Source organism: Pelecanus crispus, chromosome 14 (genome assembly GCF_030463565.1).
Source record: "Pelecanus crispus isolate bPelCri1 chromosome 14, bPelCri1.pri, whole genome shotgun sequence".
Classification (NCBI taxonomy): Eukaryota; Metazoa; Chordata; class Aves; order Pelecaniformes; family Pelecanidae; genus Pelecanus; species Pelecanus crispus.
Genome location: NC_134656.1, coordinates 512,211 through 539,502, shown reverse-complemented (window position 1 = coordinate 539,502; position 27,292 = coordinate 512,211). Strand labels below are relative to the sequence as shown.

The following is a 27,292-nucleotide window of genomic DNA, read 5'->3' as shown; positions in this document are numbered from 1 at the left end:
GCGACCGGCAACCCCCGCCGGCAGCTCCCCTGGGATGGGTGCCCAGGGTCGTGGAAGCCCTCACCCCCAGGGCCCCGCTGCGGGGCCAACGGCTGCGCCCCGGCACGCTCCGAAGCGAGGGCTTGGGACATGGATGCTCCCGTCTCTCCCCAGGGTTCACCTAGCCCCTGCCTGGACCCGGACCAAGGACCCAGCATGTGCAGCCACCCCGCACCAGACAGACGGACAGACAGACAGACGGACAGATGGACAGCCAGCCAGCCGGCCATGGAGGGACCCATCAGCTGCTGGATAAGCACCCGTCCCCCCTGACCCCACCTCCACCCCCTCGCCCTCAGCTCCGTGCTGAGCACAGGGGTCTCCGTGCCCCCTCACCCCCCAGTAAACCTAGTCTGCGATGAACACTGGCTGGCTCCTGCTGCGTCAGTCATCCTGGGAGGGATGGGGTCCTGGGCAGGGCTGTGCCACCGCAGCCGGTGGGTCCCCGGGGACCTGCACATGAGTCCTGCCCAAACTCCACGGGTCCGTCCATCCCTGCCGGGACCGGGTTAGTCCCTGTTCCCAGAGACCCTTCTGGGAGCATGCACCCAGTGGGACCCCATCGTGCCGCCAGAGAGGACCCGGGCTTGTCCCAGGCCCACAGCGGCACAGCCAGCCCCGACCTCACCGCGGTGCAGCTCCGCAGCAGGAGCGTGTTGGGGCTGCCCTGAGCCCTCGGGGCTCAGCGGGCGATGCCCCTCGCATCCTGCACAGGCAGGGCTTAGCTGTCCCCCAGCTGCCGACCCTGCTGCCAGCACGGCGCGGTGCAGCACGGCGGGCACAGGCGACGCTCCAAAGGGCGCACGAGCTCCCAGCACCCTGGCACACCGCCTGTGCAAAATCCCCAGATCCGGGACCTGTGGGTGTCCGTGCCCGCATGGCTCCTGGCCAAGCCCTGCCATGGCGGCTGCTTTCGGATGATGCCTTGGGGGGGCCTTGGCCACGGAGCAGCTCACTCCAGGGAGCCCCGGGGAGCTGGGGGGAACAGACCCCACGGGGAGGTTTCTCCTGGCCCAGAGATGCGCTGCTGGTCCTGGCTGTGCGCCTGGCCGGGGCCGTCCCTGTGGCTCTCCCACGGGGGACAGAGCCACGTCGCTGCGCAAAGAGCCCTGCCGAGCCCACGCCGGGCAGGAGCGGGCGTGGGAGCTCCCTGTGCCCAGGGCAGGGCTGGGGCAACCATGATGGCCTGGCCATGCCAGGCACTGACCAAGGACAGCTCGTCACGCCAAGGTGGTGGCCCAATGTGGGGTTTATTAGGAGAGAGAATGTCCTGCCCAAAACGCTGTTGGTGCCCGGGACCGGCCCTGGCAGAGCGAGGCAGAGGAGGAGGCCGGGGGCGGCTGCCCCTGTGCCCACCCACCACAGGCTCTCCTCGCCCCACATGCTCCTCACACACCCTGCAGCATCGGTCACCAAGTGTAATCACCATCACCACCACCATCATCATCACTATCATCATTGTCACCATCGCCATAATCTCCGTAGCTGTCGTCACCATCATAGTCATCGTCATCGTCATCACCATCATCATCATCATCATCATTATCATCACCATCGTTGTTGTCATTGTCATCGCCATCGTCATTTCCATCGTCGTTGCCATCGTCATTGCCATCGTCGTTGCCATCGTCACCACCGTCATTGTCACCATTGTCATCGCCATCGCCATGCTCATTTTTATCATCATCATCATCATCGTCGTCATCGTCGTCATCATCATTGTCATCGTCACTGTCATCACCCTCCCCACTGTCACCCTTGTCGGACTCAGGCTTCTTTCCCGCCTCAGGCTTCCCCTCACTCCCCGGCTTCCCCCCAGTCTCTGGCTTCTCCCCCAGCACAGGTTTCTCCCCGGCCACTGGTTTCCCCCCGGTCTCTGGTTTCCCCCCGGTCTCTGGCTTCTCCCCGGTCTCCGGCTTCACGCTGGTCCCCGGCTTCCCCCCAGTCTCCGGCTTCCCTCCAGTCTCTGGCTTCACTCCGGTCGACGGCTTTCCCCCAGTCTCTGGCTTTCCCCCAGTCTCCGGCTTCCCCCCAGTCTCCGGCTTCCCCCCAGTCTCCGGCTTCACGCTGGTCCCCGGCTTCCCCCCGGTCCCCGGCTTCCCTCCAGTCTCCGGCTTCCCTCCAGTCCCCGGCTTCACTCCTGTCTCCGGCTTTGCAACAACCTCTGTTTTTTCCCTAGTCTCAGTCTTCCCTCCACATGCTGGCTTTTTCCCTGAACTGGGTTTCTTCCCAGCATCTGGTTTCCCAGCCAGCGTGGGCTTGTTCCCCACCGCGGGTTCCCCCCCGGTCACCGGCTTCTTCCCCGACGCGGGCGTTGCAGCAGCCACCGGCTCAGCCCCAGGCAGGCGCTGGTCCTTACCCACCCGCTCCGCACCCGACTCCTGCTTCCCGACCGGGGCAACCCTGCCAGGCTGCGGATCGGGCACCGCGCTGGGCTCTTCCCCAGGCAAAGGGCTCTTCCCTGGCAGAGTGCTTCCAGGCAGCCCTGGCTGCGGCCACCTGGCAGGGGCTGCTCCGGGGAGCCCTGGAAGGGAGCAGAAAGCAGCAGCGTCAGCCCTGGGGCACCAGCCCTGCACTGCCATCCCACCCATGGCTCCCACCTGTGGCTCCCACCCACGGCTCCCACCCGTGGCTCCCACCCGCCAGCACCCCACGTCACCACACAGGGCTCCCAGATGGGCAAAGCCCCCGGGGATCTGCCCCATGATGGCTCAGGGGCTCAGACTTGGCACTTTGGTGCTGAGCCACGGCGCCGAGGGCAGGACGCTTCCCCATGCTCTCAGCAGCCGGGTTTGCCACAGTGCTGCCCGGCTGCCTTCTCCCCTGTGGATTTTCCTGGTGGGATTTCAGGCCTCTGCCTGCCTGCTGCTGCTTACACAGCCAGGGCAGCACAGCCCCCTGGGGCCATGCCAGTGTGTCCCGGTGCATGGCAGTGTCATGGTGGGGCCGGTGCCCGAGGGTCCCTCGCCGCTGGCAGCAGCAGTGCTGCGGAGGAGCCGCCGCAGGAGCCGCAGCACGCCTGCCCGCCCGGGCGCTCCTGGGCATCCCTGCACCAGGGCCAGCACCCGCCCGCGGCCCCAGCTGCGTGGGGCAGCTGGGTGAGAGACGGCACCACACCACGCTGCAGCCTGTCCCGGCGCCTGCGGTGAGCCCCGCATCGCCCCGTCCCCACCCCGCTCCCCCCGCGGCTCCCCCAGCCCTCGCAGGCAGCAGCACCAGCAGCCGCCAGCACCCCCAAAGCACCGGCCTCCGCGCCGGGAGGGGACAGCTGCCGGGCCGGTCGCAGGCACGTGGAGAGCCGTGCCAGGACTTGGAGAGGAAAAGCACGGAAACGTGCGTCTGTGCGTCTGTGAGCCCTGGGGTGCTCCCAGGGGGTGCAGGGGACAGGTGAACATTGCACGATGGACTACAGCAACTTCTTAGCAAAAGGAATACAAATACAGCCTGTGCTATTTAACCAGGGGAGAAATATATCGGTAAGCGTATTTAGGAAGTCAGTCTGCATGCTCTGCAGTTGAGCAGCAGCGAGCGATCCCGCGCAGCAGCAGAGCGGCGCGGCACAAGGCTCCCCACGGGCAGTGCCTGGCATCGCGCTGAGGCAGGGAACGGGACCAGCACGTCAGCAACGGAGGCACCAGCACCGCCGGCTTGCTGGCAAAAGGTGGGCTGTATCGTAAGGCTTAAAGCCAGCCTGTAAACTGAGACCAAAAGAAACGCAAGTTTCTTCAACACATTTTCATCAGCATGTGATCGCCCCAGCATCCTATTACAGAGCGACAGCAAACCTGGCTCCCGCTGCGCAGGAGCCACCGCTGCCTCGGAGTTTAAGCCTTAGAATAAAACAGCCTGGCTTGCAACAGGTGCAGGAGTGTTTGGAAAGAAGGGATTCTGTAAAATCTCAAACACTGCTCTCAAAATCACTTCACTGCTCATTCAGAAGAAATGCAATTTTCACTTCTTTGAAAGTTGGCCATTAAAAAAAAAAAGAAAAAAAAGAGAAAGAAGGAAAAATAATTCTTCTTTGAGAATTTCCTTTCTCCCAGAGCTGCACCTCCCTGGCGGGGCTGGTGCTTTCGGAGGGCTCACAGGGGGGAGACACCCTGAACCTGCCACGAAGCAAAGCGCAGGGGCAGCTGCCAGCCCGGGCGAGGAACGTGCTGCGCCGGCTCCGAGGCAGGCACAGGCAGGTGGGCAGCAGAGCTCAGCCCGCTGGAGCTCGGCTCTAACAACCTGCAGGCTCTCGTTTCGGTTAGAGATGCCCCGAGCAGGGCTGTGAGGGGTGGGGGTCCCCACTCGCCCCACGGGGGTCCCAGCCCCACAGGTGGAAGCTGCTCTGCCCAGCCAGGAGGGACCAGCCCGGCCCCCCCGGGCAGCCCAGTCTGGGCCCGGTCCAGCCCGTCTCGGTCCCGTCCGCGGCACCCCGCGGCTCTGGCCGGGCTGATGCTTCCAGCGGTCCCTGCCCTGGTCACTAGTTCGACTGACAAACCTCCTCCCGAGCGTCCCTACGCCTGCACGCTGGTACCACCGCCATCTCCGTCCTCAGCAGGAGTTTTGCAGAATTCAAAGATTATAAAATTTAAGCAAGGGCTAAACCTCACAAGGGTTACAACTCTTCACGGGAAGCTTTCATAAATGCAGGGATGAAAACAGAGATTTAAACACACATCGCTGAACATCATCATCAACATGGATCGAGCTGAAGCTGTCCCTGCTCATTGCAGGGCGGTTGGGCTAGATGAACATTAAAGGTCCCTTCCAACCCAAACCATTCTGTGATTCTATCATTCTATGAAAATACAGAAAATATTCTTAAAATCTAGAGAGGCTGGGTGTTCCCAGCGTGCCCATACTTGCCTGTGGTGGGTGCTGCCTGCAGCTCTGCCCACAGGGCGAGGAGCCCCAGCAGAAAGATGCCTCTCGCCGTCATGCTGCCGGAGCCAGTGGCCAGGGCTGAGCCGGGCGGCATTTTAAACTTCCTCCCAGGCAGCCCGGGTCCAGCAATGGGAGGAAGCAGCTCGCAGGTGACTTGCAGGAACCTCCCACGTTCTACTGTAATTCTGTTTTCTGAGGAGCCACTCCAGCTGCCTTTCTCCACCCACAACCAAACCAGGAGCAGGATCCAGAGTCGGCTGCACGCCGTGGGGAGGACAGCATGGGGATGGGGAGGAGGGAAGGGGGAACCCCGGCTGCAGGGAGGCAGATTCTTCACCGCTGCTCTTGACGGGAATCCCCAACACCCTGCTGAAGGCTGGGACCGACCCCTCCACCACTGCCGCCCAGCAGCACCCAGGGACAAACCACCCTCCCCGAGCCCCAGCATGCAGGATGCTGCCAGTGCCTCCCTGAGATGCCAGGCGGGAAAAGGCAGGGCTGCCTGCGCCTGCTCCGATCGGCTCCGTGACCCTTTGGGCAGGTTCCCAGCCCGGGGTCCAGGATCCTTCAAACGGCGCTGGTCCTGCTGCCAGCGCTGCCTCTGCCAGGGCATCTCCCACGTCCCCAGGAGCGTTCTGGGAGGTGGGTGAAGGAGCGGGCCTCCAGCGCCGTCGCTTTATGAAACGGGATTTGCAAAGACGGTCCGAGTTAGCTGCAGGGAAGGAAAGCACCAGCCCCACGGCAGCCCCGGCCGGAGCAGCACCATCTGCCACTGTCCCGCAGGAGCACAGTGCTCGCTGCGCAGGTCCTGTACCATCGCTTTGGCGAACTGCTGTATTTAAAAACCAGCAGGAATAAAGGCCCCTGGCAGCCAGACCACTTCTCGTACTGCAGCACCACCGGTTTCTTTTCTTCGTGTCACTGCTGTGTTAAAACCATGAGGGAGAGTACGGTGGGAAGCACTTACACGCAAAACCTGGTGCAGTTTGAAAGACGAGAGCTCTCAACCGAGATGGGGCATCAGAAAGCTGCTCAGAAAGATGTTTGGGAAACTGTGAGCGAGCTGTATTAGCAGCAGCAGCCGCCTGCACTGCCCCAGCGCAGGCAGGAGCCTGTCCCTGCCCCGCAGTCCCAGCCGAAATGGGCGCAGGGGATGAGCACCCAGCCAGGCAGCAGCACTGGGAGCTCCCTCCTTCCACCTGCAAATGCCCCTTGTTCCCAAGGCTGCTGTTTTGCATAGGAGCCACTATTTGCAGATTTTTGCAGGCCCAATATTCAAGGCTTCTTTTGAATATCTGTCTCTAAATCCAGTATTTTGTTTGCTTGTTCCATTCATGAGCAGTGTGCTCCAGCTCTTTCAGTGTTACTAAGGTAAATCCCCAGGTTTTGGCATCCAAGTGAGCGAGCTCAAAGTCTCCTCAGCAAATTAATGCTGTCCCCCAACCCCACGGGGTCCTTCACCTTTGTGCCCTCCCCAAATCCCCCGTTACCGCGGGGCAGCCCCGCACAGACCTGGGCACGCACCGGGAGCAGGCAGAGCTCGATGCAATCCTTCATCCAGCCCAGCAGAAGATTCCAGCAAAGCGCCCTCAGAGCAGCTTTCTGGCAACTTGAACACAAATTGCAGGGTTTAGTGTCCATGCATGAGTGCCCAATTAATTTACACATCAGCATTCAATAATTGCACGCATGAGGGCCGAATGAGTTCACGGAGGAGCACGCAGTTATCACATGCACGAACGCCAAGTTAATTCCCATAGGAGCACCCAAACAGCGCAGCACCGGGACCCAGGGGAGCACACGGCATCGCAGGCAGCCTCAGCGCCCAGCTAGTGCATGCATGAGCACCCTGTCCATTCACCTCTGAGGGCTGTTTTGGGCACGGATTGCCCACTTTAGGCAGCAGTGCCTGTGCGGGAGGAGGCCAGGGGCTGCCCCGAGCCGCGGCCGGTGGGCGCATCTGTTACCTCTAATCAGTGAGGAGACGTTTGTGTTAACTGGCAACAGATTAAGTCAATTAAAAATTCCCTCGAGTCGAGACTATTTTGCTCACAGCCGAGACTCCCCAGCCTAAGGACAAGGCTGAGCATCCCTTTCACCAGGTCGAGTGCCCATGGTCCCTGGAGAACCGTAAGCAGAGGAACCATTCCCCTCGGCAGCTGGGGACCGGAGCTCAGGCTGCTCCTCACTGCTGTGAATCCAGCGGAAGGGTCTGCTCCGGTGAAATGGCACTCCAATGAAATGGAGCTCTCTGGAGGGAAAGGTCACGGGATTTCAAGGACGAGAGCTCACCCAAGGCGAGGAGAGCACGGGAATCTGCCTTCAAACCCCAGGTCCAAACCACTGGCCTTCACCAGAGACCCACATTAAGAGTAAATGAAAAATTAAATGCACTGCCACGTTTACTTCCCTTTTCTCTGCATCTGATTTCAGGGTAAAGACTTATTTAATATGTTTGAGATAACAGATTAAACAGTAACTTCAATTATGTGAATGTCAACCCATCTAAATTAAGTTATTCTCAAGTCACACAGCAGTGCTAGTCAGAATCTGATTTTGCAATTTTTTTCCTTCCCTACTTAATTATTTCTTCTTCAATTGCACACAAACCAAAGTGCAATCAATATTATAGGAGAACCTAAGGACTGGTCTGGCCAGGACACACCAGCACCAGGCAAGAATGGGTTGGACTTGCTGGATCAAAAGACAAACAGTTTAAATCTGCAACTGTGGGGTGGGTGAAATTAATTGGTTTGAGCTCGACATTATTTCCACAATCCTAAGCAAGCACGTGCCACTTGACATGAGCCCTGAAAAGGTGAAGTTCCTGCTCAAAGAACTTTCCATCAAAGTCATGTCAAAGCGATGCAAGAGCAGTGCAAGGGATGCGACTCAGGAGCGGAAAGGTGCACGGCTCTGTGCTGCCAAACCTGTGTGGGAAGAGGGCTCATTGCAAGAAATATGCTTTAAGTACAGGTTGAGTCTTCTCCTCGTGGCCATGACTCAATTCGGATGCAATTTCTACGCGAACCGCCTGTGTCTGTTGAAGATCCAGTGTTCCACACCTCGCAGCTCCACGGCTTAACCCGATGGCCCGGTGCTTATCGCACGCCTCTGTCGCTGTTAATCACCGTCGAGCAGGACACCCCACGGAGAAACCTGTGCCGTCCTGCCGGTGCTGGCAACGTCGACTCCCTTCCACGCACCCGGCAAACCATCTGGAATAACTTGTGGGACTGCAGGGCTCCTTCCAGCCCTGGGACTCCCGCAGAGGAGAGCTCTGCTTCTGCTTCTGCTTCTGCCCCTGCCTCTGCTTCTGCCTCTGCCCCTGCATCTGCTTCTGCCCCCGCCTCTGCTTCTGCCCCTGCCTCTGCTTCTGCCCCTGCTTCTGCTTCTGCTTCTGCCCCTGCCTCTGCCTCTGCTTCTGCCCCTGCCCCCGTGCTGGCCCGGCAGCTCCTCCTCTTGGGGCCAACGCCGTCTTTTTGGCACGTTTCCATTTTACCAGACCATAATCTTGGTGAACATTTAGGGAACTAGTGAAGGAGAATGCCTTACAAGCACATTTCTCCACTGAAATTCAAACACCTCAGCAAGATGAACCCTGCAGGTCCTGTTCTGGCGACAGGACTCAGATCCCGCAGAGCAGGATCACACCTGCACCCATCGCGCACGGCAGCGGAGGTCCACGGAGAGCGGGACGTGCACCAGAGCCCTCCGGCTCGCTTTCGGGAGCAACTAGTGATCGCTGTGTGCCCACCAGGAACATCATTTGGGTCTCCGAATGCTTTTTGGTCATGTTTCTCCTCTCCTCATCAGCCGTTTCCTGACTCTCATTGATTACCTGCAGTGCAGCACCAGTCCTCTGAGAGGACAGAGGGTGAATAGAGAAAAGTAAACCAAAAAATCACACCTTGTGCTGCGGCAGGACGCGGCAGGTGTGTGCAGCCCCTCACCGGGACCTTGCAGACCCCGGTGCCGCAGTCGTTTGCAAAAGAAGCAGCCAGAAGAAAGAGCAAATGCCTGTGGTGACGAGCAGCACTGGTCCTGCACCGGGATCCTCCCGGGGACGGCTGGGCTGGGGCTGGGGCAGGTCATCGCTAAACCGACACAGAGCTCGCAGCATCCACATAAATCCCGCTTCCGCGGGGCGGCAGGAGCTCGCCTCGGACCCCCACACACCCACCCAGCTCCGCAGACACGGAACGTCCTGAGGCTGACACGGATCGACGGGAAAGGGGCTCTCGGCATTCGAACCGCTTGGTTTCTCTCCCTCTTCTGTTCCCCTTCCTACCCACCCCAAGCCACTGAAACACAGACCCTTCTGCTATGTCCTGCCAGCTGTCTTTCTGTGAAGGCCGGTATAATTTTACAGCCTTTGATGCTAAGAAGTAATGTTAAGCAGTTAAAGTTTCCTCCTTCCTGACCCGCTGTGCTGCTCGTCCTCTTGCGCCGCAGCCCTGCGGTGACCTGCAAGGGCAGAGCCAACGCCGTCCTGAGGATCCAGTGGGATAACGAAGAGTCTCGCTGCCAAACCAGGATGTGGGATTGGGCTCAACAGGCTTTCTGCTGCCGGCAAAAGCCTGCCCGCCCCACAGGCCTGCCCGCACTGAGGACGCTGAGGGACAGGCAGGACTTGCCCAAAGTCTCTCTGTGAATCAAAGAGCTCGGGTAACCTCAGCTGTGAAACAGCTGTTTGTCTCTGGCAGACATTCGCAGGCTGGTGTGCTTTGTCACGTGCACCTACCACACAGATCCACGGAAAAATTACCATTAAAAACGGGAGACTGGAGGAGACCCAAACAAGTCATCTCACCGGTTACATTTAGGTGATCCCTGACAGACATTGCTCTGACGTGCCCTTAAAAAGCCATCGCTATCCCTCCAAAGATGGGGACTCCTATGTTGACAATTTGTTCCAGGATTTAAGTGTTCTTGTAATTGGAAAGTTTTTCCAAAGATCTGATCCAAGTCTCACTCGGTTCAAACCAACACAAGGACTTCTTGTCCGCTCACGGTGGGTACAGAGAGCAACCGATCGCTGTCCTCTGCAGCACACATACAGAGCTGAGCCCTCGCTCCATCGAGCCTTCACAGGTTAAACAAAACCATCCTTTTCACCTTTCCCCACAAGTTTCTACATCCATAGTTATTTTTCCTCTCCCCTGGACAATGTCCAATTTTTGTTGCTAATGATTTGGAGCAACCAAAATAAGCACATAGAAAGCCCAGTGCTGATGATAATGAAGCTATGGCAGCACTGACGATGATTCGATCGGCCCCACATCCGCAGGTCGGGTTTGTCTAACAGCCTGATCTCATCCCACACTGATGCAGCCCTGGCCAAAGCGGCAGGAAGGAGACAACAAGGGCAGGAGCCTCGTCCAGCACGTGAGCCCGTGAGTCACCCAGCCTCTCCTCCCGCGGCCGGTCTGGTCTCCCATGGGTGCCGAGTGTGGTTACCGCCGGGCCGGCAGCTATGGCGGAGGAATCACGCTGGTGACGCTGGGGGACGCAGCCACAGGCTGCCGTGACGAATGCTGTGAGACACCAACAGACCATCCTCTGCAGGCAGCACTGCCATGCCCACGCCGCAGGCGCTGGTCCAGAGCGGCCGGCAAACACAGCAGAGGAGGAGAATCTGCTTTCCCTCTCCACGGCACGGTCAAGTGCTTCCCCGCTCGCACACAGAGCGCGTGAGGACAGCGAACTGGGAACGACTGCTCGGGCACGTGTCCGTTCTGCAGCGTCCTCCACGCCGGCCGCTCGGAACGCGAGACGCCGAACAGCCCCAGCGTCGTGTGCTTTGGGAAATCCCCTTTGTTTGGTTTATGTTACAATCGTCTTGGAAGTAACATGGAAAAACATTACCAGCAAAACAGCAAACGTTTTTTTAACCAAAGAAAACGTTGTTATCCGCCTGACCCAACAGAAAAGCTTCTTGTTGACCACAACACACGTAAGAAGGTCTAGAAAACGACGGACAAGCCATTTTGACTATTCTGCACATGTTAACACAAGATGAGGAAATGCTGTTTTCGAGTGTTTCCTCAGATAAACAATGAGATTCCAGAAAGATAAGAGACTGGCAGGAAAAAGTCAACCGGAACTGCAATGAGTTTATTTTTCTGTTTCAGGTGTAGAATATAATACAAGGAACACACAGATGATGGAAGGACAAACATTCACGTTTCTGAGGCTGCAATTACGTCAGTCTCGTGGACAGGGTCAACACGGCACCAGTTTCACCTGAGACAGGTCCTGTTGCCAGGTGGAATGGGGTGGAACAGCGTCACTTTTTAAGGCTTTAGGACTTCGGACTATTTTAGAGCTCACTGCCCATCACTGCATCCATCCGTGAAGCCGCACTTTTTTAGAACGAAGGGTTTCTTTACAGCCGTGTGTTCTTACGTGACCGCGCGCCCGTGTAGGTACGAGCGGGACTACGCGCCCTGAGGGGCTGGGTGTGAAAGCAGCCAGGAGGGAAGAGCGCTGGGCCGGCACGGGGGGAAGCAGGCGCGGGCCTGTTAAACCCAGCGCGGCGAGGTCGGCCTGCCTCGCCCCCTCGGGCCGTTTGCCTTCAGCTCGCCGCTCCGCCCCGCCGCCCCCGGCCGCCTCCCCCGGCCGGGCCGCAGCCGAGCCGGCAGGACGGGGGCCGCTCGCCCCGCGGCCGCCTCCTCGGGCAGCCGGAGCCCCCCGCGGCCCCTTCCACAGACTCGCACCGTGCGCGCCCCGGGGCTCCTCCTCCTCCTCCCGCCCGCGCTCCCGCTCCGGGCCGGGGCTCGTTCCCGCCTCCCCGCCGGGCCCCCCGGCACTGTTGCCATGGCAGCTCGTTACTTCCGGCGCGCGGCCGAGGCGTCGCGGGATGATGACGCCACTGGGCCCGGCGCTTCCGGTGGCGCGGGCCGGGAGCGGGGCCGGGGTCGGGGCCGCCGCCATGGGCGCCGCCCGCGATGCGGAGCAGCAGCCGGGGCCGCCGGGCGAGGAGGGCCCGGACGGCGCGGAGGATCAGCTGGTCAGCACGGTGAGGCGGTGCCGGGGCAGGGCCGGGCCGGGCCGGGCAGGGCAGGGCAGGGCAGGGCAGGGGGCGGGCGGCGGCTGACGCGTGTGTCCCGCAGAGCCCCTGGAACATCATGATCAAGCACCGGCAGGTGCAGCGGCGCGGCCGGCGCTCCCAGATGACCACCAGGTACGGGCGGGCCGCGGCCTCCGCCGGAGGGACCGGGCCGGTGGGGAGGCGGGATGGGACGGAGCCGGCGGGGAGCTGGGCCGGGGCGGGAGGGGCAGCGGCTGGGCCGGGGGTGGTGGTGGCGGGGTCCGGGCCTGACGGAGCCGAGGGGGAAGGTTGAACAGAGGGACTGGGATGGACTGGGCTGGCCGGACCGGGCACCGGGCTGGAGGGGAGGATCTGGGCTAGACCTGGCTGGAGCAAGGGGGGGTCCTGCGCCCCCCGCCTGACTCTTCCACCAACAGCTTCACGGACCCGGTCGTGTCCATGGACCTGCTGCGAGCTGTCCTGCAGCCCAGCATCAACGAGGAAATCCGGGGCGTCTTCAACAAGTACATGAAGGTGAGAGCTGCGGGGAGAGGCCCCGCCGCCCCCTCCCATCGCGGGGTGTGCGGAGAGAGCTCCGCTCCCAGGTGCCACGGGAGGCTGTCGCCCCTGTCTCGTGGGTGCAGCATGGGAGCTAGGCCCGCGTGCCTGCGCCAACACTGCCTGGCTGCTCAGGCTCTGACCCTCTCCCACTGCCTGCTCTGCAGTTTTTCCAGAAGGCAGCAATCAACGTGCGCGATAACGTCGGGGAGGAGGTAGACCCGGAGCAGCTCATCCAGGAGACCTGTCGGAGCTGCCTGGAGCAGGTGGGCACTAGCGAGGGGCTCTGCTCCCTCAGCAGAGCCTGGTGCCTGGCCGAGCAGAGCAGCCTGGCTAGGACACATCCCTCTTAACGGCTTTGCCATTAGCCGGGGGGACGTCTGCAGCCCTTGTGTGGTTGCTGTGTTTTGCTTCATCCTCACTGGGAAAAGGAGAGCAGTCAGGGCCTGGCAGCTCGTGCTGCTGCTTTCCACTGCTGCTGCCGGCACGTGTCACACAGCTGGAGCTTCCACAGAGTCCAGCCCCCTGGCACCCGTTGGAGAGTCCTAAGGGGGTGCGGTGGGATTTTTTTCTTTCACATCTTGCTTTTGTCCCAGTTGCCCAGACTTTATCATGCTCAGATTGTGCTTTTGCATTTCGCTGTCTGTGAAAGCACTGCATGGTGGCACTCTGAAAGCAGAGCTGTTACAGGGCTTTCAGGCAGATACACGGAAGTGGGGGCTGCTGGCAGGTCCCTCTCTGGACCCGGAATTGGGTAACCCTTCTTTCTCTTCCTGCAGGCCAAACTGCTGTTCTCTGATGGCAAAAAGGTTGTTCCCAGGTTGCCCCATGAGCAGGCAGTACCAAAGGTAAAAGTTGTTACTGTTCCCAGAGGCTTGAATGACTTGTAAGAGCTGGGAGAAGGAGGAGAAGGGCTGGAGTTGCTTTGTTCTCTGCCGTTTCTTGTCTGACAGTGCACTAGGGAGGAGGCAGAGCTGGGAGTTGTTAGGTTAGGAGGGAGCAGCACCTGCAGGGCAATGAAAATCCCAGGTACAGTCGCTGCTTGTTGCAGTTCGGTGCCTCTCACCGAGACGGGCTGGGGTCGGCGTTGCCCTGCACGCTTGCGCTCTCTGCCTCGAGCATGGCAGGAGAGCAGTGGGCTGGATGCCTGGTGGGGAGAAGGGCCCTGCTTATCCCACTGCCATTCCTCTTCCAGCGTGCCCGACAGATGGATGAGGAGCTGAATCGTCGAGGGAGCCCTGTTCCCAAAAAGGTAGGAGGGTTTTCCGCACAAGGGATTTTACGTTTCGGGAAGCCTGCTCCTCGTTCCTGGCCATTCCCACAGTATGAGCGTATGCAAGTGCACAGGCAGCTTTTGCGGTGCCTCGGAAGTGCTCGCTCTTGTGCCAGTCAGCACTTCTGCCCATGACCAAACAAGCAGCTTCCCTGGGGGGGTGGGTAACGGGGGATTCTCTCAGCCTACACAGCTGAGTCACTGAAGGATTTCTTCTGCGCAGAGAAAGGGGCGGCCTCCAGGACAGAGCCTGTTGAACGATCGCGGGGTCTCGGGCATGGCTGCGTGAGTATGGGTCCTGAGCCAGAGCCCCTGTTTCGGGAGGGTGGGGGGAAATGAGGCTGCCCGAATGGGGGAGTACAGAAACCCTGCGGTCTCCTTCCCCTCCTGCGCAAAGGAGAGATGTGGGGGGGTGCCAGAGGGAGGGCAGGAGGGGGTTAGGTTGGGCTGTTTTCCCCCAGGAGGCAAAGACCTTAACAGGCCCAAAGGGGTGAAAAGGTCCAGATGGACCACGAACAGTGCGAGACACAGGTGGTGGTGGGATCTTGGCAGCTGGGGAGAGGAGAATGCGCAGCAAAGATGAGGGTCCAGAGCTGGGCACCGCAGGGGAACGGAGGGCGTGAATGAAGGCGGGTCTGGAAGGGCTGGGGCTCAATCCCTGCTGCTGGTGCTGCGGTGGTGAGTGCGCTGGTCCCCCAGGAACTCGTTCTTACTGTGTTTTCCTTCCCCTCAGGTGGAAGCTCAAAGTCTCTGAGCCCGTGAGAAGGGATGGACCAAAGGTATTGGCTGGCCGACACTGCTGGGCTCACCCTCTCCTCCCCTTTGCTTCCGCCAGCAGAGCCCTACTGCTGCGGGAGCAGAGGACAGCGCCAAGCTGTGCTCTGCCCCGATGGGCCCCTGCAGCGCAGGAGAGAAGCAAGAAGAGGAGCGAAGTGCCTGGAGGCCTTTGCTTGTCTCCCCCAGGCACCATAGCCTGTAGCTCTGCGGCGTGGTGCCGCTGTTAGGAGACCTGGGGAGAGCAGTGGTAGCCAGGAGGATCCCACGAGTGTTTCCCACGAGGGAAACTGCTTAGATCAGCCCAGAGGGAATGTAACTTCCCTCCTCTGCAGAAGACCAGAGGTCTGTGGCCAGCTCCCTCCCTCCCAGGCCAGGGGCGGTTCCGAGGTTCCCCCTCAGAGAGCTGAGGCTCGTGCAGCATGGGCCAGCACCGGCTTCATTTCTAATGTTGCCCCTTTTCCAATTGCTCTGTAGTGGGATCCATCCCGACTGACTGAAACCACAACCTTTGTGCTGGGATCTCGAGCAAACAAGTAAGGAATGGCCCTGTCGATGGAGGGTGGTGCCTCCAAGGCAGGAGCCCGTAAGACTCCTCCCGTCACTTCGCTTCTCTGCCTCGAAAGCAGTAGGAAGGGCTTGGGGAGGAGAGGAGGTGTCCCTGTACCACCGCAGCCGCCCTCCGCACAGGTGTAACACTGTCTCCTGTTCCTCTTTCAGAGCTCTCGGGATGGGAGGAACAAGAGGGCGACTCTACATCAAGCATCCCCACCTCTTTAAGGTCAGATGCCGCAGCAGGACGCTTCCTCCTTCGGGGTTTGCTCAGAAACGGTTTCGGGGAGCGTGTGCTTTGGCTCGCTTGTTGTCTTCCTCCCCCACGCCCTTGTTTGTTACGTTAGAGCACGTACACACACACAGTCTGGCTAGCACACCGGAACATAAGCGAACGGCTTAGCGCAGCCTCCGAGGGTTTGCCTGGAGCCAGGGCTTGAGGTTGGAGAAAGAGGAGGCAGAGCTGAGCCCCCGCCCCAGCTGGGCGGCAGCGCGGGGGGCACCGCGCTTGAGGGAGCGCTGGAGCGGGGCGCAGCGTCCCCGCAGGAGCGGGGTCCGAGCGGAAGGTCTGTCGCCTGTGTTCAGCTAGGTCCTTGCTGCTTTATTGCAGTACGCAGCTGACCCGCAAGATAAGCACTGGCTGGCAGAGCAGCAGCACATGAGGGCCACTGGGGGCAAGATGGTGAGTACGGCCGGGCTCGCGGCTCCTGCAGCCGGCGGGAACCGCGCAGAGACCCACCGCAGGGCTAGGACGGGCGGAGGAGCAGCGAGCCAGGGCGCGTGCAGCGAGCGTCGCGCTGCGGGAAAGGTGGCTTCGGCAGGAGGCTAGGCAGGGCGCGCGGAAGGCAGAAGGTGCTCCCGGGGCGACACGGAGATCCGGCCGCTGCCCCTCGGGATTTGGGCGAGGGCCAGCAGCGTGGGCCGGGAGGCGCAGCCAGCTCCCGCGGGGAGCAGCGGCTCTGTGCTGGCCGGGGACGGGGGGATGCAGCGCTGCCCTCCCTGCCCCTCGGTGCCGGAGCGGGCCCGCGGCAGCCCTGAGGTGTCCCCCCTGCCTTGTGCTGCAGGCCTACCTCCTCATCGAAGAGGACATTCGGGATTTGGCTGCCAGTGATGATTACAGGTGAGGACCGAAGCAGAGGTGCTGCGTGTGCTGCCTGGGGCTGCGGCCCCGGCGGCCCCCGCTGCGCCCACCCTTGCTGCAACAGTGCAAGGGGGCCCCGTGCTGCAGCGGCCCGGCTCGGTGCTGGTTGGGGGCTCGGTGCCGAGGGTTGGGGGACTCGGTGCTGGCTGTGGGTCAGTGCCAGGGGTCCGTGGTGGGTGCTGGGGTCTGGTGGGTGGCGGGGGTTTGGGCTCGGTGCTGATTGGGGCCCGTGGCGGGTGCTGGGGTCCCATGGCGGGTGTTGGGGTCCCTCCGTCTCACCCCACCTCTCCCCAGGGACTCCGTCGACCTGCGGCTGGAGGAGCTGAAGCCCTTCGTCCCGCCAGCGTGGATGACGGAGAAGATGCAGAAGCACATGGAGACGCTTCGCCGCGGGGGGGACGCGCCGCCCCCCGAGGGCCCTCCCGAGCCCTGAGGCCCCGCCCCCCGGGCCCCCCCCGGGCTCTGAGGCCCCGCCCCCTGAGGGCCCTCCCCCCGGGACCCCAATAAAGCCGCTTCGCACTCGCCTCCGCCGCCTCCTGGGGAAGGGGGTGTCTGGCCCTTTAAGGCCCCGCCGGGGATTGCTGCTCCGCCTCGCGGGGCAGCGGCCAATCGCGACGTTTCCCTGGCGGCGCCCAGCAGCCAATGAGCGGCCGCCGGCGGTTACCATGGCAGCCGCGTCCTTGGCGAGCGGCCATTGGCCGGCTCGAACCTGGCTGCGCGCTGATTGGCGGAGGGGCCGCACGTTGGAAACATTCAAACGGGGAGCGGGAGCGGGGCGGGACCGGACGGGAGCGGCCGCAGCGGAGAGCGACGGGGACCGCACCCGCTGGGAGAGCCCTGCGCACCGGCACCGCCGCTCCGCACCGGAGACCCCCCTGCACCGGGACCTGACCGCCTGCTCCGCGCCGGGGAGCCCCGCTAGGAGACACTCCCCCCCCCTGCACCGGGACCGGGCCGCCGCTCCGCACCGGAGACCCCCCTGCACCGGGACCGGCACCGCCGCTCCGCACCGGAGGCCCCCCCCCTCCCCCCCGCACAGGGACCGGGCCGCCGCTCCGCGCCGGGGAGCCCCGCTGGGAGAGCCACCGGCACCGCTGCTCGGTACCAGGGAGCCCCGCTCGCAGAGCCCGGGCCGCCGCTCGGTACCGGGAGAGCCGCAGCGGCGGGCGGGAGCGGAGCCCGGTGCGGCGCCGCCCGGGAGCGGGAGCCGCGTCCAGCGCCCCCGGGAGCCGCCATGGCCTCGCAGAACGCCGACCCCGCCGCCGTGCCCAGCGCAGCCGCCCGCAAAGCGGCTGAGGCGGGGGCCACGGCGGCCCGCGGCTCGGTGGGGAAGAGGTGAGCGGGGACCGGGGCGGGGGCCGGGGCCGGGGGCTGCCCCGCCGGGCCGGGCCGGTAACATCTGCTTCCCCCGCAGGCTGCAGCAGGAGCTGATGGCGCTGATGGTGAGTGGGGGCCCGGGGCCCAGCCGGGGACGGGGGGTTCCGGGGGGGGTCCCGGGGCCGAGCCGGGGGGTTCCGGGCCGCCCTGACGCGCTGTCCCCGCAGATGTCCGGTGACAAAGGCATCTCCGCCTTCCCCGAGTCCGACAACCTCTTCAAGTGGATCGGGACCATCGACGGCGCGGCCGGCACGGTGAGCGGCCGGGACCCGGCACAGCGGGACCCCGGGCTGAGGGGGCCCTGGCCCTGGCCCCGGCCCCCCCCGGCTGAGGGTGGTCCCAGTCCTCCCCCGGGTCCCCCCTGCACCCCGGGGCTGCGGCCCCCACCCCTAACTCCTGCCCCCAGGCCTACGAGGAGCTGCGGTACCGGCTGTCGCTGGAGTTCCCCAGCGGGTACCCCTACACCGCGCCCACCGTGCGGTTCCTGACGCCCTGCTACCACCCCAACATCGACACCCAGGGCAACATCTGCCTCGACATCCTCAAGGACAAGTGGTCGGCCCTCTACGACGTCCGCACCATCCTGCTCTCCATCCAGAGCCTGCTGGCAGGTGGGTCCCGTGGCCGCGTCGCAGTGGGGTGCTGGGGGGGGCTCCCCCCCACCCCCAGCGCAGGGTGGTGGGGCTCGGGGGTCCGGGCCACCCCGCCCGCTGACCCAGCCCCTGTCCCCAGAACCAAACATCGAGAGCCCCCTGAACACGCACGCCGCCGAGCTCTGGAAGAACCAAGCTGGTGAGTGACCACTGCGGGCACCCCCACCACCCTCCCTCCCTCTGGGGCAGGCAGTGGCGCAGCCCCCCGCCGTCCCCGCTGCCTGCCCAGCCCCGCGGCTGCCCCGGGACCCTCAGCCCTGTGCCCCCCCGCTCTCTCCTCAGCCTACAAGAAGTATGTGCGGGAGACGTACGCCAAGCAGGCCAAGAGCCAGGAAACCTGACCCACGCCGCCTCTCCCCATCGCACCCGGGTCTCTGCCCGCTCCCTCTCCAGCCGCTCCCCCCAGCTTTCTGTATCATAGGCTGTTTTTAAATTAATTTTGCAGTCCAAGCCACAGTTAATGTATAAATAAATGCACATTTATAACTTTTCTTCTGGGGGTTTTGTTGCAGCCTGGAACCCCGTCAGTGCCCGGATGCGCATTGTCTCGGTCAGCCTGGCCCCGGGGTCCCACCAGCCCCTCTGCAAGCGTGGACAGGAAGGGAGGGACACCGACCCCCGTGGGGTAACGGGGGCTTTATTAATGCTTGGGGTGCCCAGAGCTGGTCCTGTTCCCTCCTCAGGGGTGGGGGCAGCCCCCAGCATCGCCTGCCTGGGCAGGGGGCAGCCCCCAGCATCGCCTGCCTGGGCAGGGGGCAGCCCCCAGCATCGCCTGCCTGGGCAGGGGGCCATGGGGGTACCCTGTCCCCTGCTCTGTGATGCCCGAGTGTGCCTGGGGGGTGCCAGCCCTCCTGCCCCCCATCAGAGCACCCTGCAGCAGTGCCCAGTGCGAGGCCCCCCCTGAGCCACCCTGGCCGCAGGGGCTGCAGTGCTGCCTGTCCCCGCTGGCTGCGTGGCCTCTACCGTCCACAGCGGGATGTTGGCTCTGCTCTCCATCTCCGCCAGCATGGCCCTCACCTGCTCGATCTCCTCCTCCAGGCGTGGGGCGGCCGGGGGCTGCACGGGACCCCCCCCTCGCCGGCTCCCCTTGAGGCTGGGCGGTCCCCAGCCCCCCAGCCCGGTGCGCAGCGGGGTCACGCTGTCCCCCTGCATGGAGAAGAGCTGGCAGATGTGGTGGGCTCGGTGCAGGTCCTGCAGGAAGAGCTCCAGGGCAGAGAGGAAGAGCACCCACAGCCGCTCCAGCTCCCGCCGCTCCTCAGGGCTCACCGGCACCTGCCGCAGCCCCGCCAGCAGCGCGCTCCGCAGCCCTGTGGGATGGGGGATGCTGAGCCAGGGGCAGCCCTGCAGCCCCTCTGCCGGCCCTGGGTGCAGGGGGAGCACGGTGGCCACTGCCCTGGGCCCCCACCTCCCTGCTGCCCGGGACAGCAGCCCTATCCTTACCAGCGCTGAGCTCGCGGGCCTCCGCGCTCCTCCTGCGCCGCTCCTCCCGCAGCTGGGGGCCATCGGCGCTCCCGCCCAGCTGCAGCACCAGCTGCCGGTGCCCAGCCGTGGCCTTGCAGAGGGCAGCCTGGGCAGCTGTGCACGTCCCCCGCTGCCCCCCGTGTGCCGCACGCGTCCCCTCTCCCCGGTGCCATCGTGCCCCGCAAGGCCGGGACAGGGCTGGGCCGCTCCACAGCGGCCCCCGGCTCTCCAAGGGGCTCAGCTCCCCCGTGCCACAGCGTTGCGCCGCAGGGATGTGATGTGCTCCGAGCTGTGTCGCTGCGTCCTGCCGGCTGCACGGTGCCGGTCCCACTGTTCCCACATGTGCCGGGCACTCCCTGGCCCCCACCGGGCCAGGCCCGGGGAGCGTGCCCCCCTCCATCCCCCCTGCTGCGTTCATCCCTGGCTGGAGAGGCTGCGTGGAGCCGCTGCGAGTGCCTGGGGAGGAGCGGGCCCCAGGGGAGCGGTGATGTACAGCGGGCTGGCACAGGCTGTCCAGGCACAGAGGTTCCAGAATTGTCTTGACCCCACAGGGAGGGGGATGCTGCTGCCCCCCCACCTTATAGCCAGGCTTCCTGTGCCCTTCCCGGCGGCACACGGGGGTCCTGGTGCTGGTCAGGGGGGTGGTGGCTCCCCGGATCCCCTGTGGTCCCACACCCCTGCCCTGGAGAGGGCAGGAGCAGCCCCCCGCCCAGGGCCCCCGGCTCCCGGAGCTTCGCTGCCCGCTGGGGCCGCGCTCCCTCTCCCGCTGGCGTGCGAACCGGACGCTCCGCATGGAAAGTCTGAGCTCAGCGCTGGCGCCCGCCCAGCAGACCGTGGGAACCGTGGCCCCACGCTACCCCCACGCCCCCCCGGCACAGCCCCGCAGGGCGCGGGGTACCCACCCCGACACGTTCCCCCTCCCTGGGGAGCGATGCAGGGGGCACAGTGCCATGGCCCCCTGCCCACGCGAACCCGGTGAAATCCCACACCGGCAGCTCAAGCCTTTCCCCTTTTAATGAGGCTCAGACTGAAACCACACGCGACAGACTGGAGGAAAAGCTCGGCCGCCGGCGACAGGGCAAGACCGGGGGCCGGGCACTGCGGAGCTGCTGCTCCCTGGGAGGTGGTGGAGCAGGGCTGGGCGCAGCAGCCGGCCCGAGGAATGTCTGGTCCCTTACTGCACACCCTCCATCATCTTCAGGAACTCTGCAAGAGAGCAGCACCCTCAGCCTGCGGCCGTGCCCAGGGCGGGCAGCGCGGGCGCTTGGCTGCGCAGCTGTGGGACGAGGGCCGGGGCTGTCGCTCACCGTCGAAGTCGATGCGGCCATCGTTGTTCTTGTCCGAGTCCTTCATCAGGTCCTCTATGTCCTCCTCGGTGACGTGCTCCCCGGTGGCCCTCAGGATCTCACCCAGCTCCTCGATGTCGATGAACCCGTCCGCGTTCCTGCAGGAGGGCGAGGGCAGGATGCGGCCCCGCTCGCCCCCGTGGGCAGGGGCGGGCAGGCATCGCCCCCCACTCACCGGTCAAAGATGCGGAAGCAGTTGGCCAGCTCCTCCTCCGACTTGCCCTTGGCATCCTCCTTCATCTGGCGCACCATCATCACCAGGAACTCCTCGAAGTCGATGGTGCCGCTGCCTGCGGGGAGGAAGCCAAGCGTGGGTCAGGCTGCCCGCCCGGCGCCCACCGCCCGGCGCCCACCGCCCGCCGCCGAGGGCTGCTCACCATCCTCGTCCACCTCCTCTATGATGGCGTCCAGCTCCTCCTTGGTGGGGTTCTGGCCCAGCATCCTCATCACCGTTCCCAGCTCCTTGGTGCTGATGTCCCCCGCCGCCGTCCGCATCAAACATGTCGAAGGCGGCCTTGAACTCTGCAGGAAGGGGTGGGTTAGGGCCGCAGCAGCGGGACAGAGCATGGCCCCGCGCCTCGGCCAGGTCTGGCCGCTCTCCCCCACCGCCCCCGCACTCACCCGCAATCATCTCCTCGCTGAGGAAGGCGCGGGCTTCGGCCTGCTGGTCTGTCTGCAAGGCAAGGGAATGGGGTCGCCGTGGCCGCCCGCGGCACGCCTGGGAGCCCCTCGCACCGGTGCGGGGACAGTCCCTGCCCAGCCGGAGTACAGGGCCGTGCCGGGGTGAGCCGCGGCCCCCCGGTGGGTCCCTGCAGCTGCGGTGCCGCCCGGGCACCTGCGAGGGCGGTGGGCTACGGGGAGCTGCCTGCCCGGGGCCCCCCGCCAGCCAGGGGGGCTCCATGGCGTGGGGGCCACGGTCCCCGGGTGCAGCCTTGGCATCCCAGGCACGCAGCGCTATTTTTGGGATCTCCTCGGCTCCCCTTACAGGGATCAGCAGGGCTGCAGCCACGGGCACCTGTCAGCCCTGATCGAGTTTCTCCTGGAGGCGCGGGCTGGCCGCGGAGCCGGCGGCGACGCCGTGTCGCATGACCCCGCACTCGGCTTTCAGCCACCCCCGCCACCGCTGCCTCCGCGCAGCCCCGCGCCCCGGCTGGGGCCGATCCAGCGTCCCCGCGCCCCTCGGGCAGCCGCGCGGTCCCTCCCCAGGACACGTCCCGTGGGGACCCTGCGCCGCCCCGACACCTCCCTGCCCTCGCCCGCCACGGTCAGCCCGGCCTCGGGGACCATCTTGCCGCTGCCATCCGCAGAGCTGCCTCAGCAGCCCACGTCCGCCAGGCGCGTGCGGTGCCTGGCACCTCCTGCCCCACCGGGTCTCGAGCTGGCACGTGGCACACGGCACGCAGCACATGGCACGCGGCACACAGCATGCGGCACATGGCTTGCGGCAGCATGGGGGTTCTTACCATTGAAGGCATTTCTGCTGCTTTCCTCCCCCAGGGAGTCACCACCTCCTGCAGCAGAAGTCCTCAGAAGCTCCCTGGCGCCCCTGGCACCCCAATTTGTAGCGTCCCCGCCGCACAGCCTGCCCCCAGCCACTGGCCTCCCAGCCCCGGCAGCCTATCAGCTCCCCGGTGGCAATCCAGCCCCGCTCATTGGCAACGGGCGCATTTTACCTAATTTAGCCAAAGCGCTATTGGCCAAGAGCTGGGGATTATACGTGGGTCTTGAAGCTGGGATAGAAATTCAAGCCCTCCGGGGAGGGACACCGGAGCCTTGGCAGGAGGGCGACTCTCCCCCCACCCCCAGCACCCACCCACCCAGGACAGCTCAGCAAGGAGGGGGTTAAAAATAGCCCCGGAGCCACCAGCATCACCCAGACAAGGGGGCAAGGGGGCCAGGGCTTCCCCCTGTGCTGAACTGCCTGCCCCAGCGCCATGGGCATGGACCATCACCTGCAGCCCTGCCTGGGGCAGGCTCCCAGCACTGGGCTGGCCTCCCCAGGCGAGGCGTCCCCCCCTCAGCCCTGCAAGACCCCAGGGGCTCCGGCCTCGCCCCGCCACATCCAGCCCCCTCCCTTCACCCCCATTTTCTGCTCGGGTGAGCTGGGGCAGAGCCACGTTGCAGCACCCAAATGAGGAAGGGGCCCCCGGCGGGGCCTGGGGCACAAAGCACGGGAGCATCCCCCACCCCCCCCCCACCCCGTGGTACGGGGACCCCGGTGCCATCAGCACCTGGGTCCGGAAGAGGCCTCATCTCTCCGTGCTGCTGGAAGAGTGGGAAATCTGCCCGGGCACCTCCTCAAAGGCTCTGCCCTCGCACGCTGCAGGCCATGCCAGACACCTTTGCCAGGGCCCAGCTGGGGCTAGTGGCTTTGGGGATGCGCTGGCCAAGTGGCCCATGCCCTGCGGTGCTCCGAGGGGGTTGCACAGGGGCTCGGGGCTGCAGCGGGGTCAGGATGACAGCACGCTCTCCCACAGTGTCCCAGTGCCAGGGACATCCAGGAGGTTCCCCAGCTCCTGGTTTTGCCGGGACCCTCATTCCCTGGGTGGGAACTGGGGACAGCACCAGCCCAGCCCAGTCGGGCAGGGAGGGGCTGGGGAGGCTTTCAGGTCCCCCAGGCACTGGGCACAGGAGCCCCCCCAGACTTGCCCAAGCCAGGGGAGTGCAGGGATCCCCGTCCTTGCCCGGGCAGGGTGTGGGGTGCTGGGGCAGGGTGCAGGGTGCTGGGCAGGGCGCGGGGTGCTGGGGCAGGGCGCGGGGTGCTGGGGCAGGGTGCGGGGTGCTGGGGCAGGGTGCGGAGTGCTGGAGCAGGGTGTGGGGTGCTGGGGCAGGGCGCGGGGTGCTGGGCAGGGCGCGAGGTGCTGGGGCAGGGTGCGGGGTGCTGGGGCAGGGCGCGGGGTGCTGGAGCAGGGCGCGGGGTGCTGGGGCAGGGTGCGGGGTGCTGGGGCAGGGTGCGGGGCGCTGGAGCAGGGTGCGGGGTGCTGGGGCAGGGTGCGGGGCGCTGGAGCAGGGTGCGGGGTGCTGGGGCAGGGCGCAGCGGGCAAGCGGGGGCAGAGCGATGGCAGCAGCTGGGCTGGTTCCTCGATATTAATAGACATTCCCAAGAAAGCGGCGAGGAGCGAGCGGGCGCGGTGCTAAATAAGGCAGGGCGAGCGCCGGGGGTGCAGCCGGGGGCACGGCCCGCGGGGGCGGCGGGATGGGGAGCCTGGGCGCGGGGTGCGGGGTGCCGGGGTGCCGGGATAGGGGGGGTACCGGGGATCAGGACCCCGCAGTGCCGGGCGCGGGGGTGCGGGGGTGCCGTGGCCCCGGGCAGGGGGAGCCGGGGCCCTGCCCGGGCGGGGGACAAGGGGAGCGGGGGCCGGGGGGGTCGGGCCGGCGGCCGGCTCGGCCCGGGCTGGGGCGGGCAGCGCCGGGCAGAGCCGCCCTGAGCCGCGCCGGGCCGGGCCGGCGCCGCCGCCGCGATCCGGGTTCCCGGAGGAGGCGGAGCCGCGCAGGGAGGATCCCGGGACGAGCCGCGGCGGAGCAGCCATCGCTCGGCACCGCCCGGCTCGGCACGGCCCAGCCCGGGCTCGCACGGTACGGACCGGGCCGGCGCCGCCCGCGGCGGGGGACGCGGCTGCACCGGGGCGGGAGCGGGGCCGGGGCCGGGGCCGGGGCCGGGGCGGGGGGGCCCGGGGCTGCTCGGGGGGCGTCCCCGGGCCGGGGTGACCCAGGCCGGGCTGTCCCAGGCCAGACCCGTGCGGTGCGCTGGGCTGCGGGCGCTGCGCCGGGCCGTGGCGGGCAGCCCCTGACCCCCCGCCCGTCCCGAGGTGCTGGGGCAACCGGGCCTGCCCCCCTCCTTGGGCAGCTGGGCCGGACGGGATGGCCGCCCGCATCCTGCACCGCCTGCGGCACGCGCTGGCCAGCGAAGGTGTCAGGGAGGAGCGGGCCCGTGGCGGCTCCGAGGCCGAGGACTTCCCGGAGAGCTCGGAGCTGGAGGACGACACGGAGGGGCTGTCGACGCGCCTCAGCGGCACCCTGAGCTTCACCAGCCACGAGGAGGAGGAGGACGAGGAGGAGGAGGAAGAGGACGGTGCTGGAGAAGAGCTGGGGGAGCCGCCGCAGCCGACGGAGGCGGCAGCGGGTGCAGAGGATGGAGGCACGTGCCGGGGCCGGTGTGCCAGGGCTGGTGTGCTGGGGCCGGTGTGCCGGGGGGGCTCTGCTCCCGGGGCGGCAGCACCATGGGGGGCAGTCAAGCCACGGCGGGGGCCGGCAGCCCAGAGATGTCAGGGTGCTGGGAGAGCCCGGTCCCCGCGGCCGGCGGGCTGACACCCCTCTCCCGGTGCAGAGTGGGGCCCCGCGGCGGAGCGTCCCAGTGGCAGCCTGCTCACCCGGCAGCTGCAGGAGCTGTGGAGGAAGTCGCGGGGCAGCCTGGCACCGCAGCGGCTGCTCTTCGAGGTCACCAGCGCCAGCGTGGTCAGCGAGCGCTCCTCCAAGTACGTGGTGAGTGAGCCCGGCGGGGCTGGGCGGGCGCGGGGTGGGCGCGGGTCCTGCTCCCTCTGCGGCAGGGATCCCACGGGGCTGGCGCTTATTTCTCTCTGTCTTTCTCCGTGCTGCTCGGACGGTGCTGGCGGCTCAGATGAGCCTCAGGTAACTATCGCTGATGGGTGCTGCGGCAGTCCAGCCTGCTCCCTCCTGCCTGGGCAGACCCCTCTGTGGCCGCACACCCGGCTCTGCCCGGCCCCGCAGGAGCAGCTGCCCGTGGCACTGCCCTGACGCCTGGCTCCCCCCCCGCAGCTCTACACCATCTACCTGATCCGCTCCGGCCGGTTCGACAAGGCCCCCGCCGCCATCGCCCGGCGCTACTCGGACTTCGAGCGGCTCAACCGCCGCCTGCGCTGCCGCTTCGGCTGCGACATGGCCGGCGTTGCCTTCCCCAGGAAGAGGCTGCGCCGGAACTTCACCGCCGAGACCATCGCCAAGCGGAGCCGAGCTTTCGAGCAGTTCCTGTCCCACCTGCATTCCATCGCCGAGATCCGCCGCTCCCCCCGAGTTCCTTGAGTTCTTCTTCCTGCAGGACCTGCGGGCCGCACAGCGCCTGACCTGCACCGGCATGTACCGCGAGGCTCTGGCCACCTGGGCCAACGCCTACCGGCTGCAGGACCGGCTCGGGGTCTGCGGCTCCGGCCACTTCCTCCTGACGCTGGCCGGGCTGGCTGTCTGTCACCAGGAGCTGGACGAGCTCAGCGAAGCCCACGGCTGCTGCGAGCAGGCGCTGCAGCTGCTGGAGGCCCAAGGCAGCCACCCGCTGCTGGGGCCCTTCCTGCAGGCCCACGTCCACCTGGCCTGGAAGGTGGGCAAGGACAAGCGGCGCTCGGAGGCCCGGCTGCAGGACCTGCGGGAGGCCGGGCCGCCCCTGCAGCAGCAGCCCACCCTGAAGGAGTGCCTGATCAAGGAGCCTTTGGAGTGAGCGTCCTGCCGCCGGCGCCCACGCTGGCAGGAGGGCGGGGGGGCTGCGTGGGGCTCGTGCCCGGGGCGGCCGGGAGCAGCGAGGGCGATGCCACGGGTGGGGATGGGGCAGGGAGGCAGCGGCAGCGCTGCGCTGCGGTGGGCAGCACGGCCCGCGCCCCGGAGCTGCCTGGAAAGTGCACTTTGTCTGTGGTTAGTCTGTCCCGTGCAGCCGGGTGCTTACGGGTGCTCACCACCCACACCGGCACTGCTGGGAGCCGGCTCCCCCGCTGTGGGGGGCTTCTGGAGCGGACGGGACTTTAGCTGGGACATACTGGCACTGCGTGAGGGAACGGGAAGGCTTCTAGCAGGGTCCGGGGCTCTTGCCAGGAACTTCCCGTAAAACATATATAATAAAAAGGCCTTTATTTAATAAAGTCTTGGTAGGAAGAAGAGCGAGGTGCCTGCAGCGTCTGTTCAGCTTCACTTCCCCCTGGACACCGTCAGCAGGAAGCCTCAAGCCCCCCCGCGCTGAGGTGGGAGCTGACGCATCCCCTTTCCCTGGCTCCTAGCAGCTGGGCCCCCTTTCCCGAGGGAGGAGGCCGAGGGTGAGCAGAAGCAGCAACTGACACAAGCACCGGGGCATGAGGAGGGCAGGAGAAGTGAGAAGGGGAAGCCACATATGCCGCAGTAGCACCTTCCCTTCCTGCCACCCAGCCTGCTGCGGTGGCAGAGCCGTCCCCCAGCACCCCCGGAGCTGCCCACCCTCCCCTGCCAGGAGAAGCT

At 65.4% G+C, this 27,292-nt stretch overlaps 5 protein-coding genes across 6 annotated transcripts; 3 read left to right on the top strand and 2 right to left on the bottom strand.

Moving 5' to 3' along the window:
• The first annotated feature begins 11,845 nt into the window (after positions 1–11,845).
• Positions 11,846–16,675, top strand: DNTTIP1 (deoxynucleotidyltransferase terminal interacting protein 1). The gene is made up of 13 exons (XM_075721176.1): positions 11,846–11,932; positions 12,027–12,097; positions 12,382–12,478; positions 12,670–12,768; positions 13,282–13,350; positions 13,698–13,754; positions 13,999–14,060; positions 14,509–14,554; positions 15,027–15,085; positions 15,270–15,330; positions 15,712–15,783; positions 16,166–16,221; positions 16,537–16,675. The coding sequence occupies exons 1-13, from the start codon at positions 11,846–11,848 to the stop codon at positions 16,673–16,675; spliced, it is 975 nt and encodes a 324-aa protein (XP_075577291.1).
• Positions 16,676–17,476: 801 nt separating this feature from the next.
• Positions 17,477–18,639, top strand: UBE2C (ubiquitin conjugating enzyme E2 C). Of its 2 annotated transcripts, XM_075721238.1 has the most exons (6): positions 17,477–17,577; positions 17,657–17,684; positions 17,787–17,873; positions 18,026–18,230; positions 18,352–18,411; positions 18,555–18,639. In XM_075721238.1, exons 1-6 carry the CDS (start codon positions 17,477–17,479, stop codon positions 18,611–18,613), a joined length of 540 nt encoding a protein of 179 aa, XP_075577353.1. In that variant the 3' UTR covers positions 18,614–18,639. The 2 variants fall into 2 exon arrangements, with proteins under 2 accessions (XP_075577353.1, XP_075577354.1); XM_075721239.1 differs by lacking the exon at positions 17,787–17,873.
• A 494-nt stretch (positions 18,640–19,133) lies between these two features.
• On the bottom strand, positions 19,134–19,906 carry LOC142594931 (regulator of G-protein signaling 9-binding protein-like). Its single transcript, XM_075721414.1, is given in 3 exon segments — positions 19,134–19,579; positions 19,713–19,860; positions 19,862–19,906. Coding segments are annotated over 3 exon segments (639 nt in total).
• A 1,001-nt stretch (positions 19,907–20,907) lies between these two features.
• On the bottom strand, positions 20,908–21,980 carry TNNC2 (troponin C2, fast skeletal type). Its single transcript, XM_075721342.1, is given in 6 exon segments — positions 20,908–20,939; positions 21,041–21,177; positions 21,255–21,369; positions 21,457–21,559; positions 21,561–21,601; positions 21,701–21,980. Coding segments are annotated over 6 exon segments (708 nt in total).
• Positions 21,981–24,940: 2,960 nt separating this feature from the next.
• SNX21 (sorting nexin family member 21) lies at positions 24,941–26,528 on the top strand. The gene is given in 4 exon segments (XM_075721328.1): positions 24,941–25,173; positions 25,360–25,561; positions 25,856–26,104; positions 26,106–26,528. Coding segments are annotated over 4 exon segments (1,107 nt in total).
• The last annotated feature ends 764 nt before the right edge of the window (positions 26,529–27,292 follow it).

Excerpts from the sequence above, each read along its gene's own strand:
- DNTTIP1 (XM_075721176.1), top strand. The coding sequence starts at position 11,846 with ATGGGCGCCGCCCGCGATGCGGAGCAGCAGCCGGGGCCGCCGGGCGAG. Across the intron at positions 14,061-14,508 it reads GGGGTCTCGGGCATGGCTGC|GTGGAAGCTCAAAGTCTCTG; the intron begins GTGAGTATGGGT and ends CCTTCCCCTCAG. Across the intron at positions 16,222-16,536 it reads GCTGCCAGTGATGATTACAG|GGACTCCGTCGACCTGCGGC; the intron begins GTGAGGACCGAA and ends ACCTCTCCCCAG.
- UBE2C (XM_075721238.1), top strand. The coding sequence starts at position 17,477 with ATGGCCTCGCAGAACGCCGACCCCGCCGCCGTGCCCAGCGCAGCCGCC. Across the intron at positions 17,578-17,656 it reads CGCGGCTCGGTGGGGAAGAG|GCTGCAGCAGGAGCTGATGG; the intron begins GTGAGCGGGGAC and ends CTTCCCCCGCAG. Across the intron at positions 18,231-18,351 it reads CATCCAGAGCCTGCTGGCAG|AACCAAACATCGAGAGCCCC; the intron begins GTGGGTCCCGTG and ends CCCTGTCCCCAG.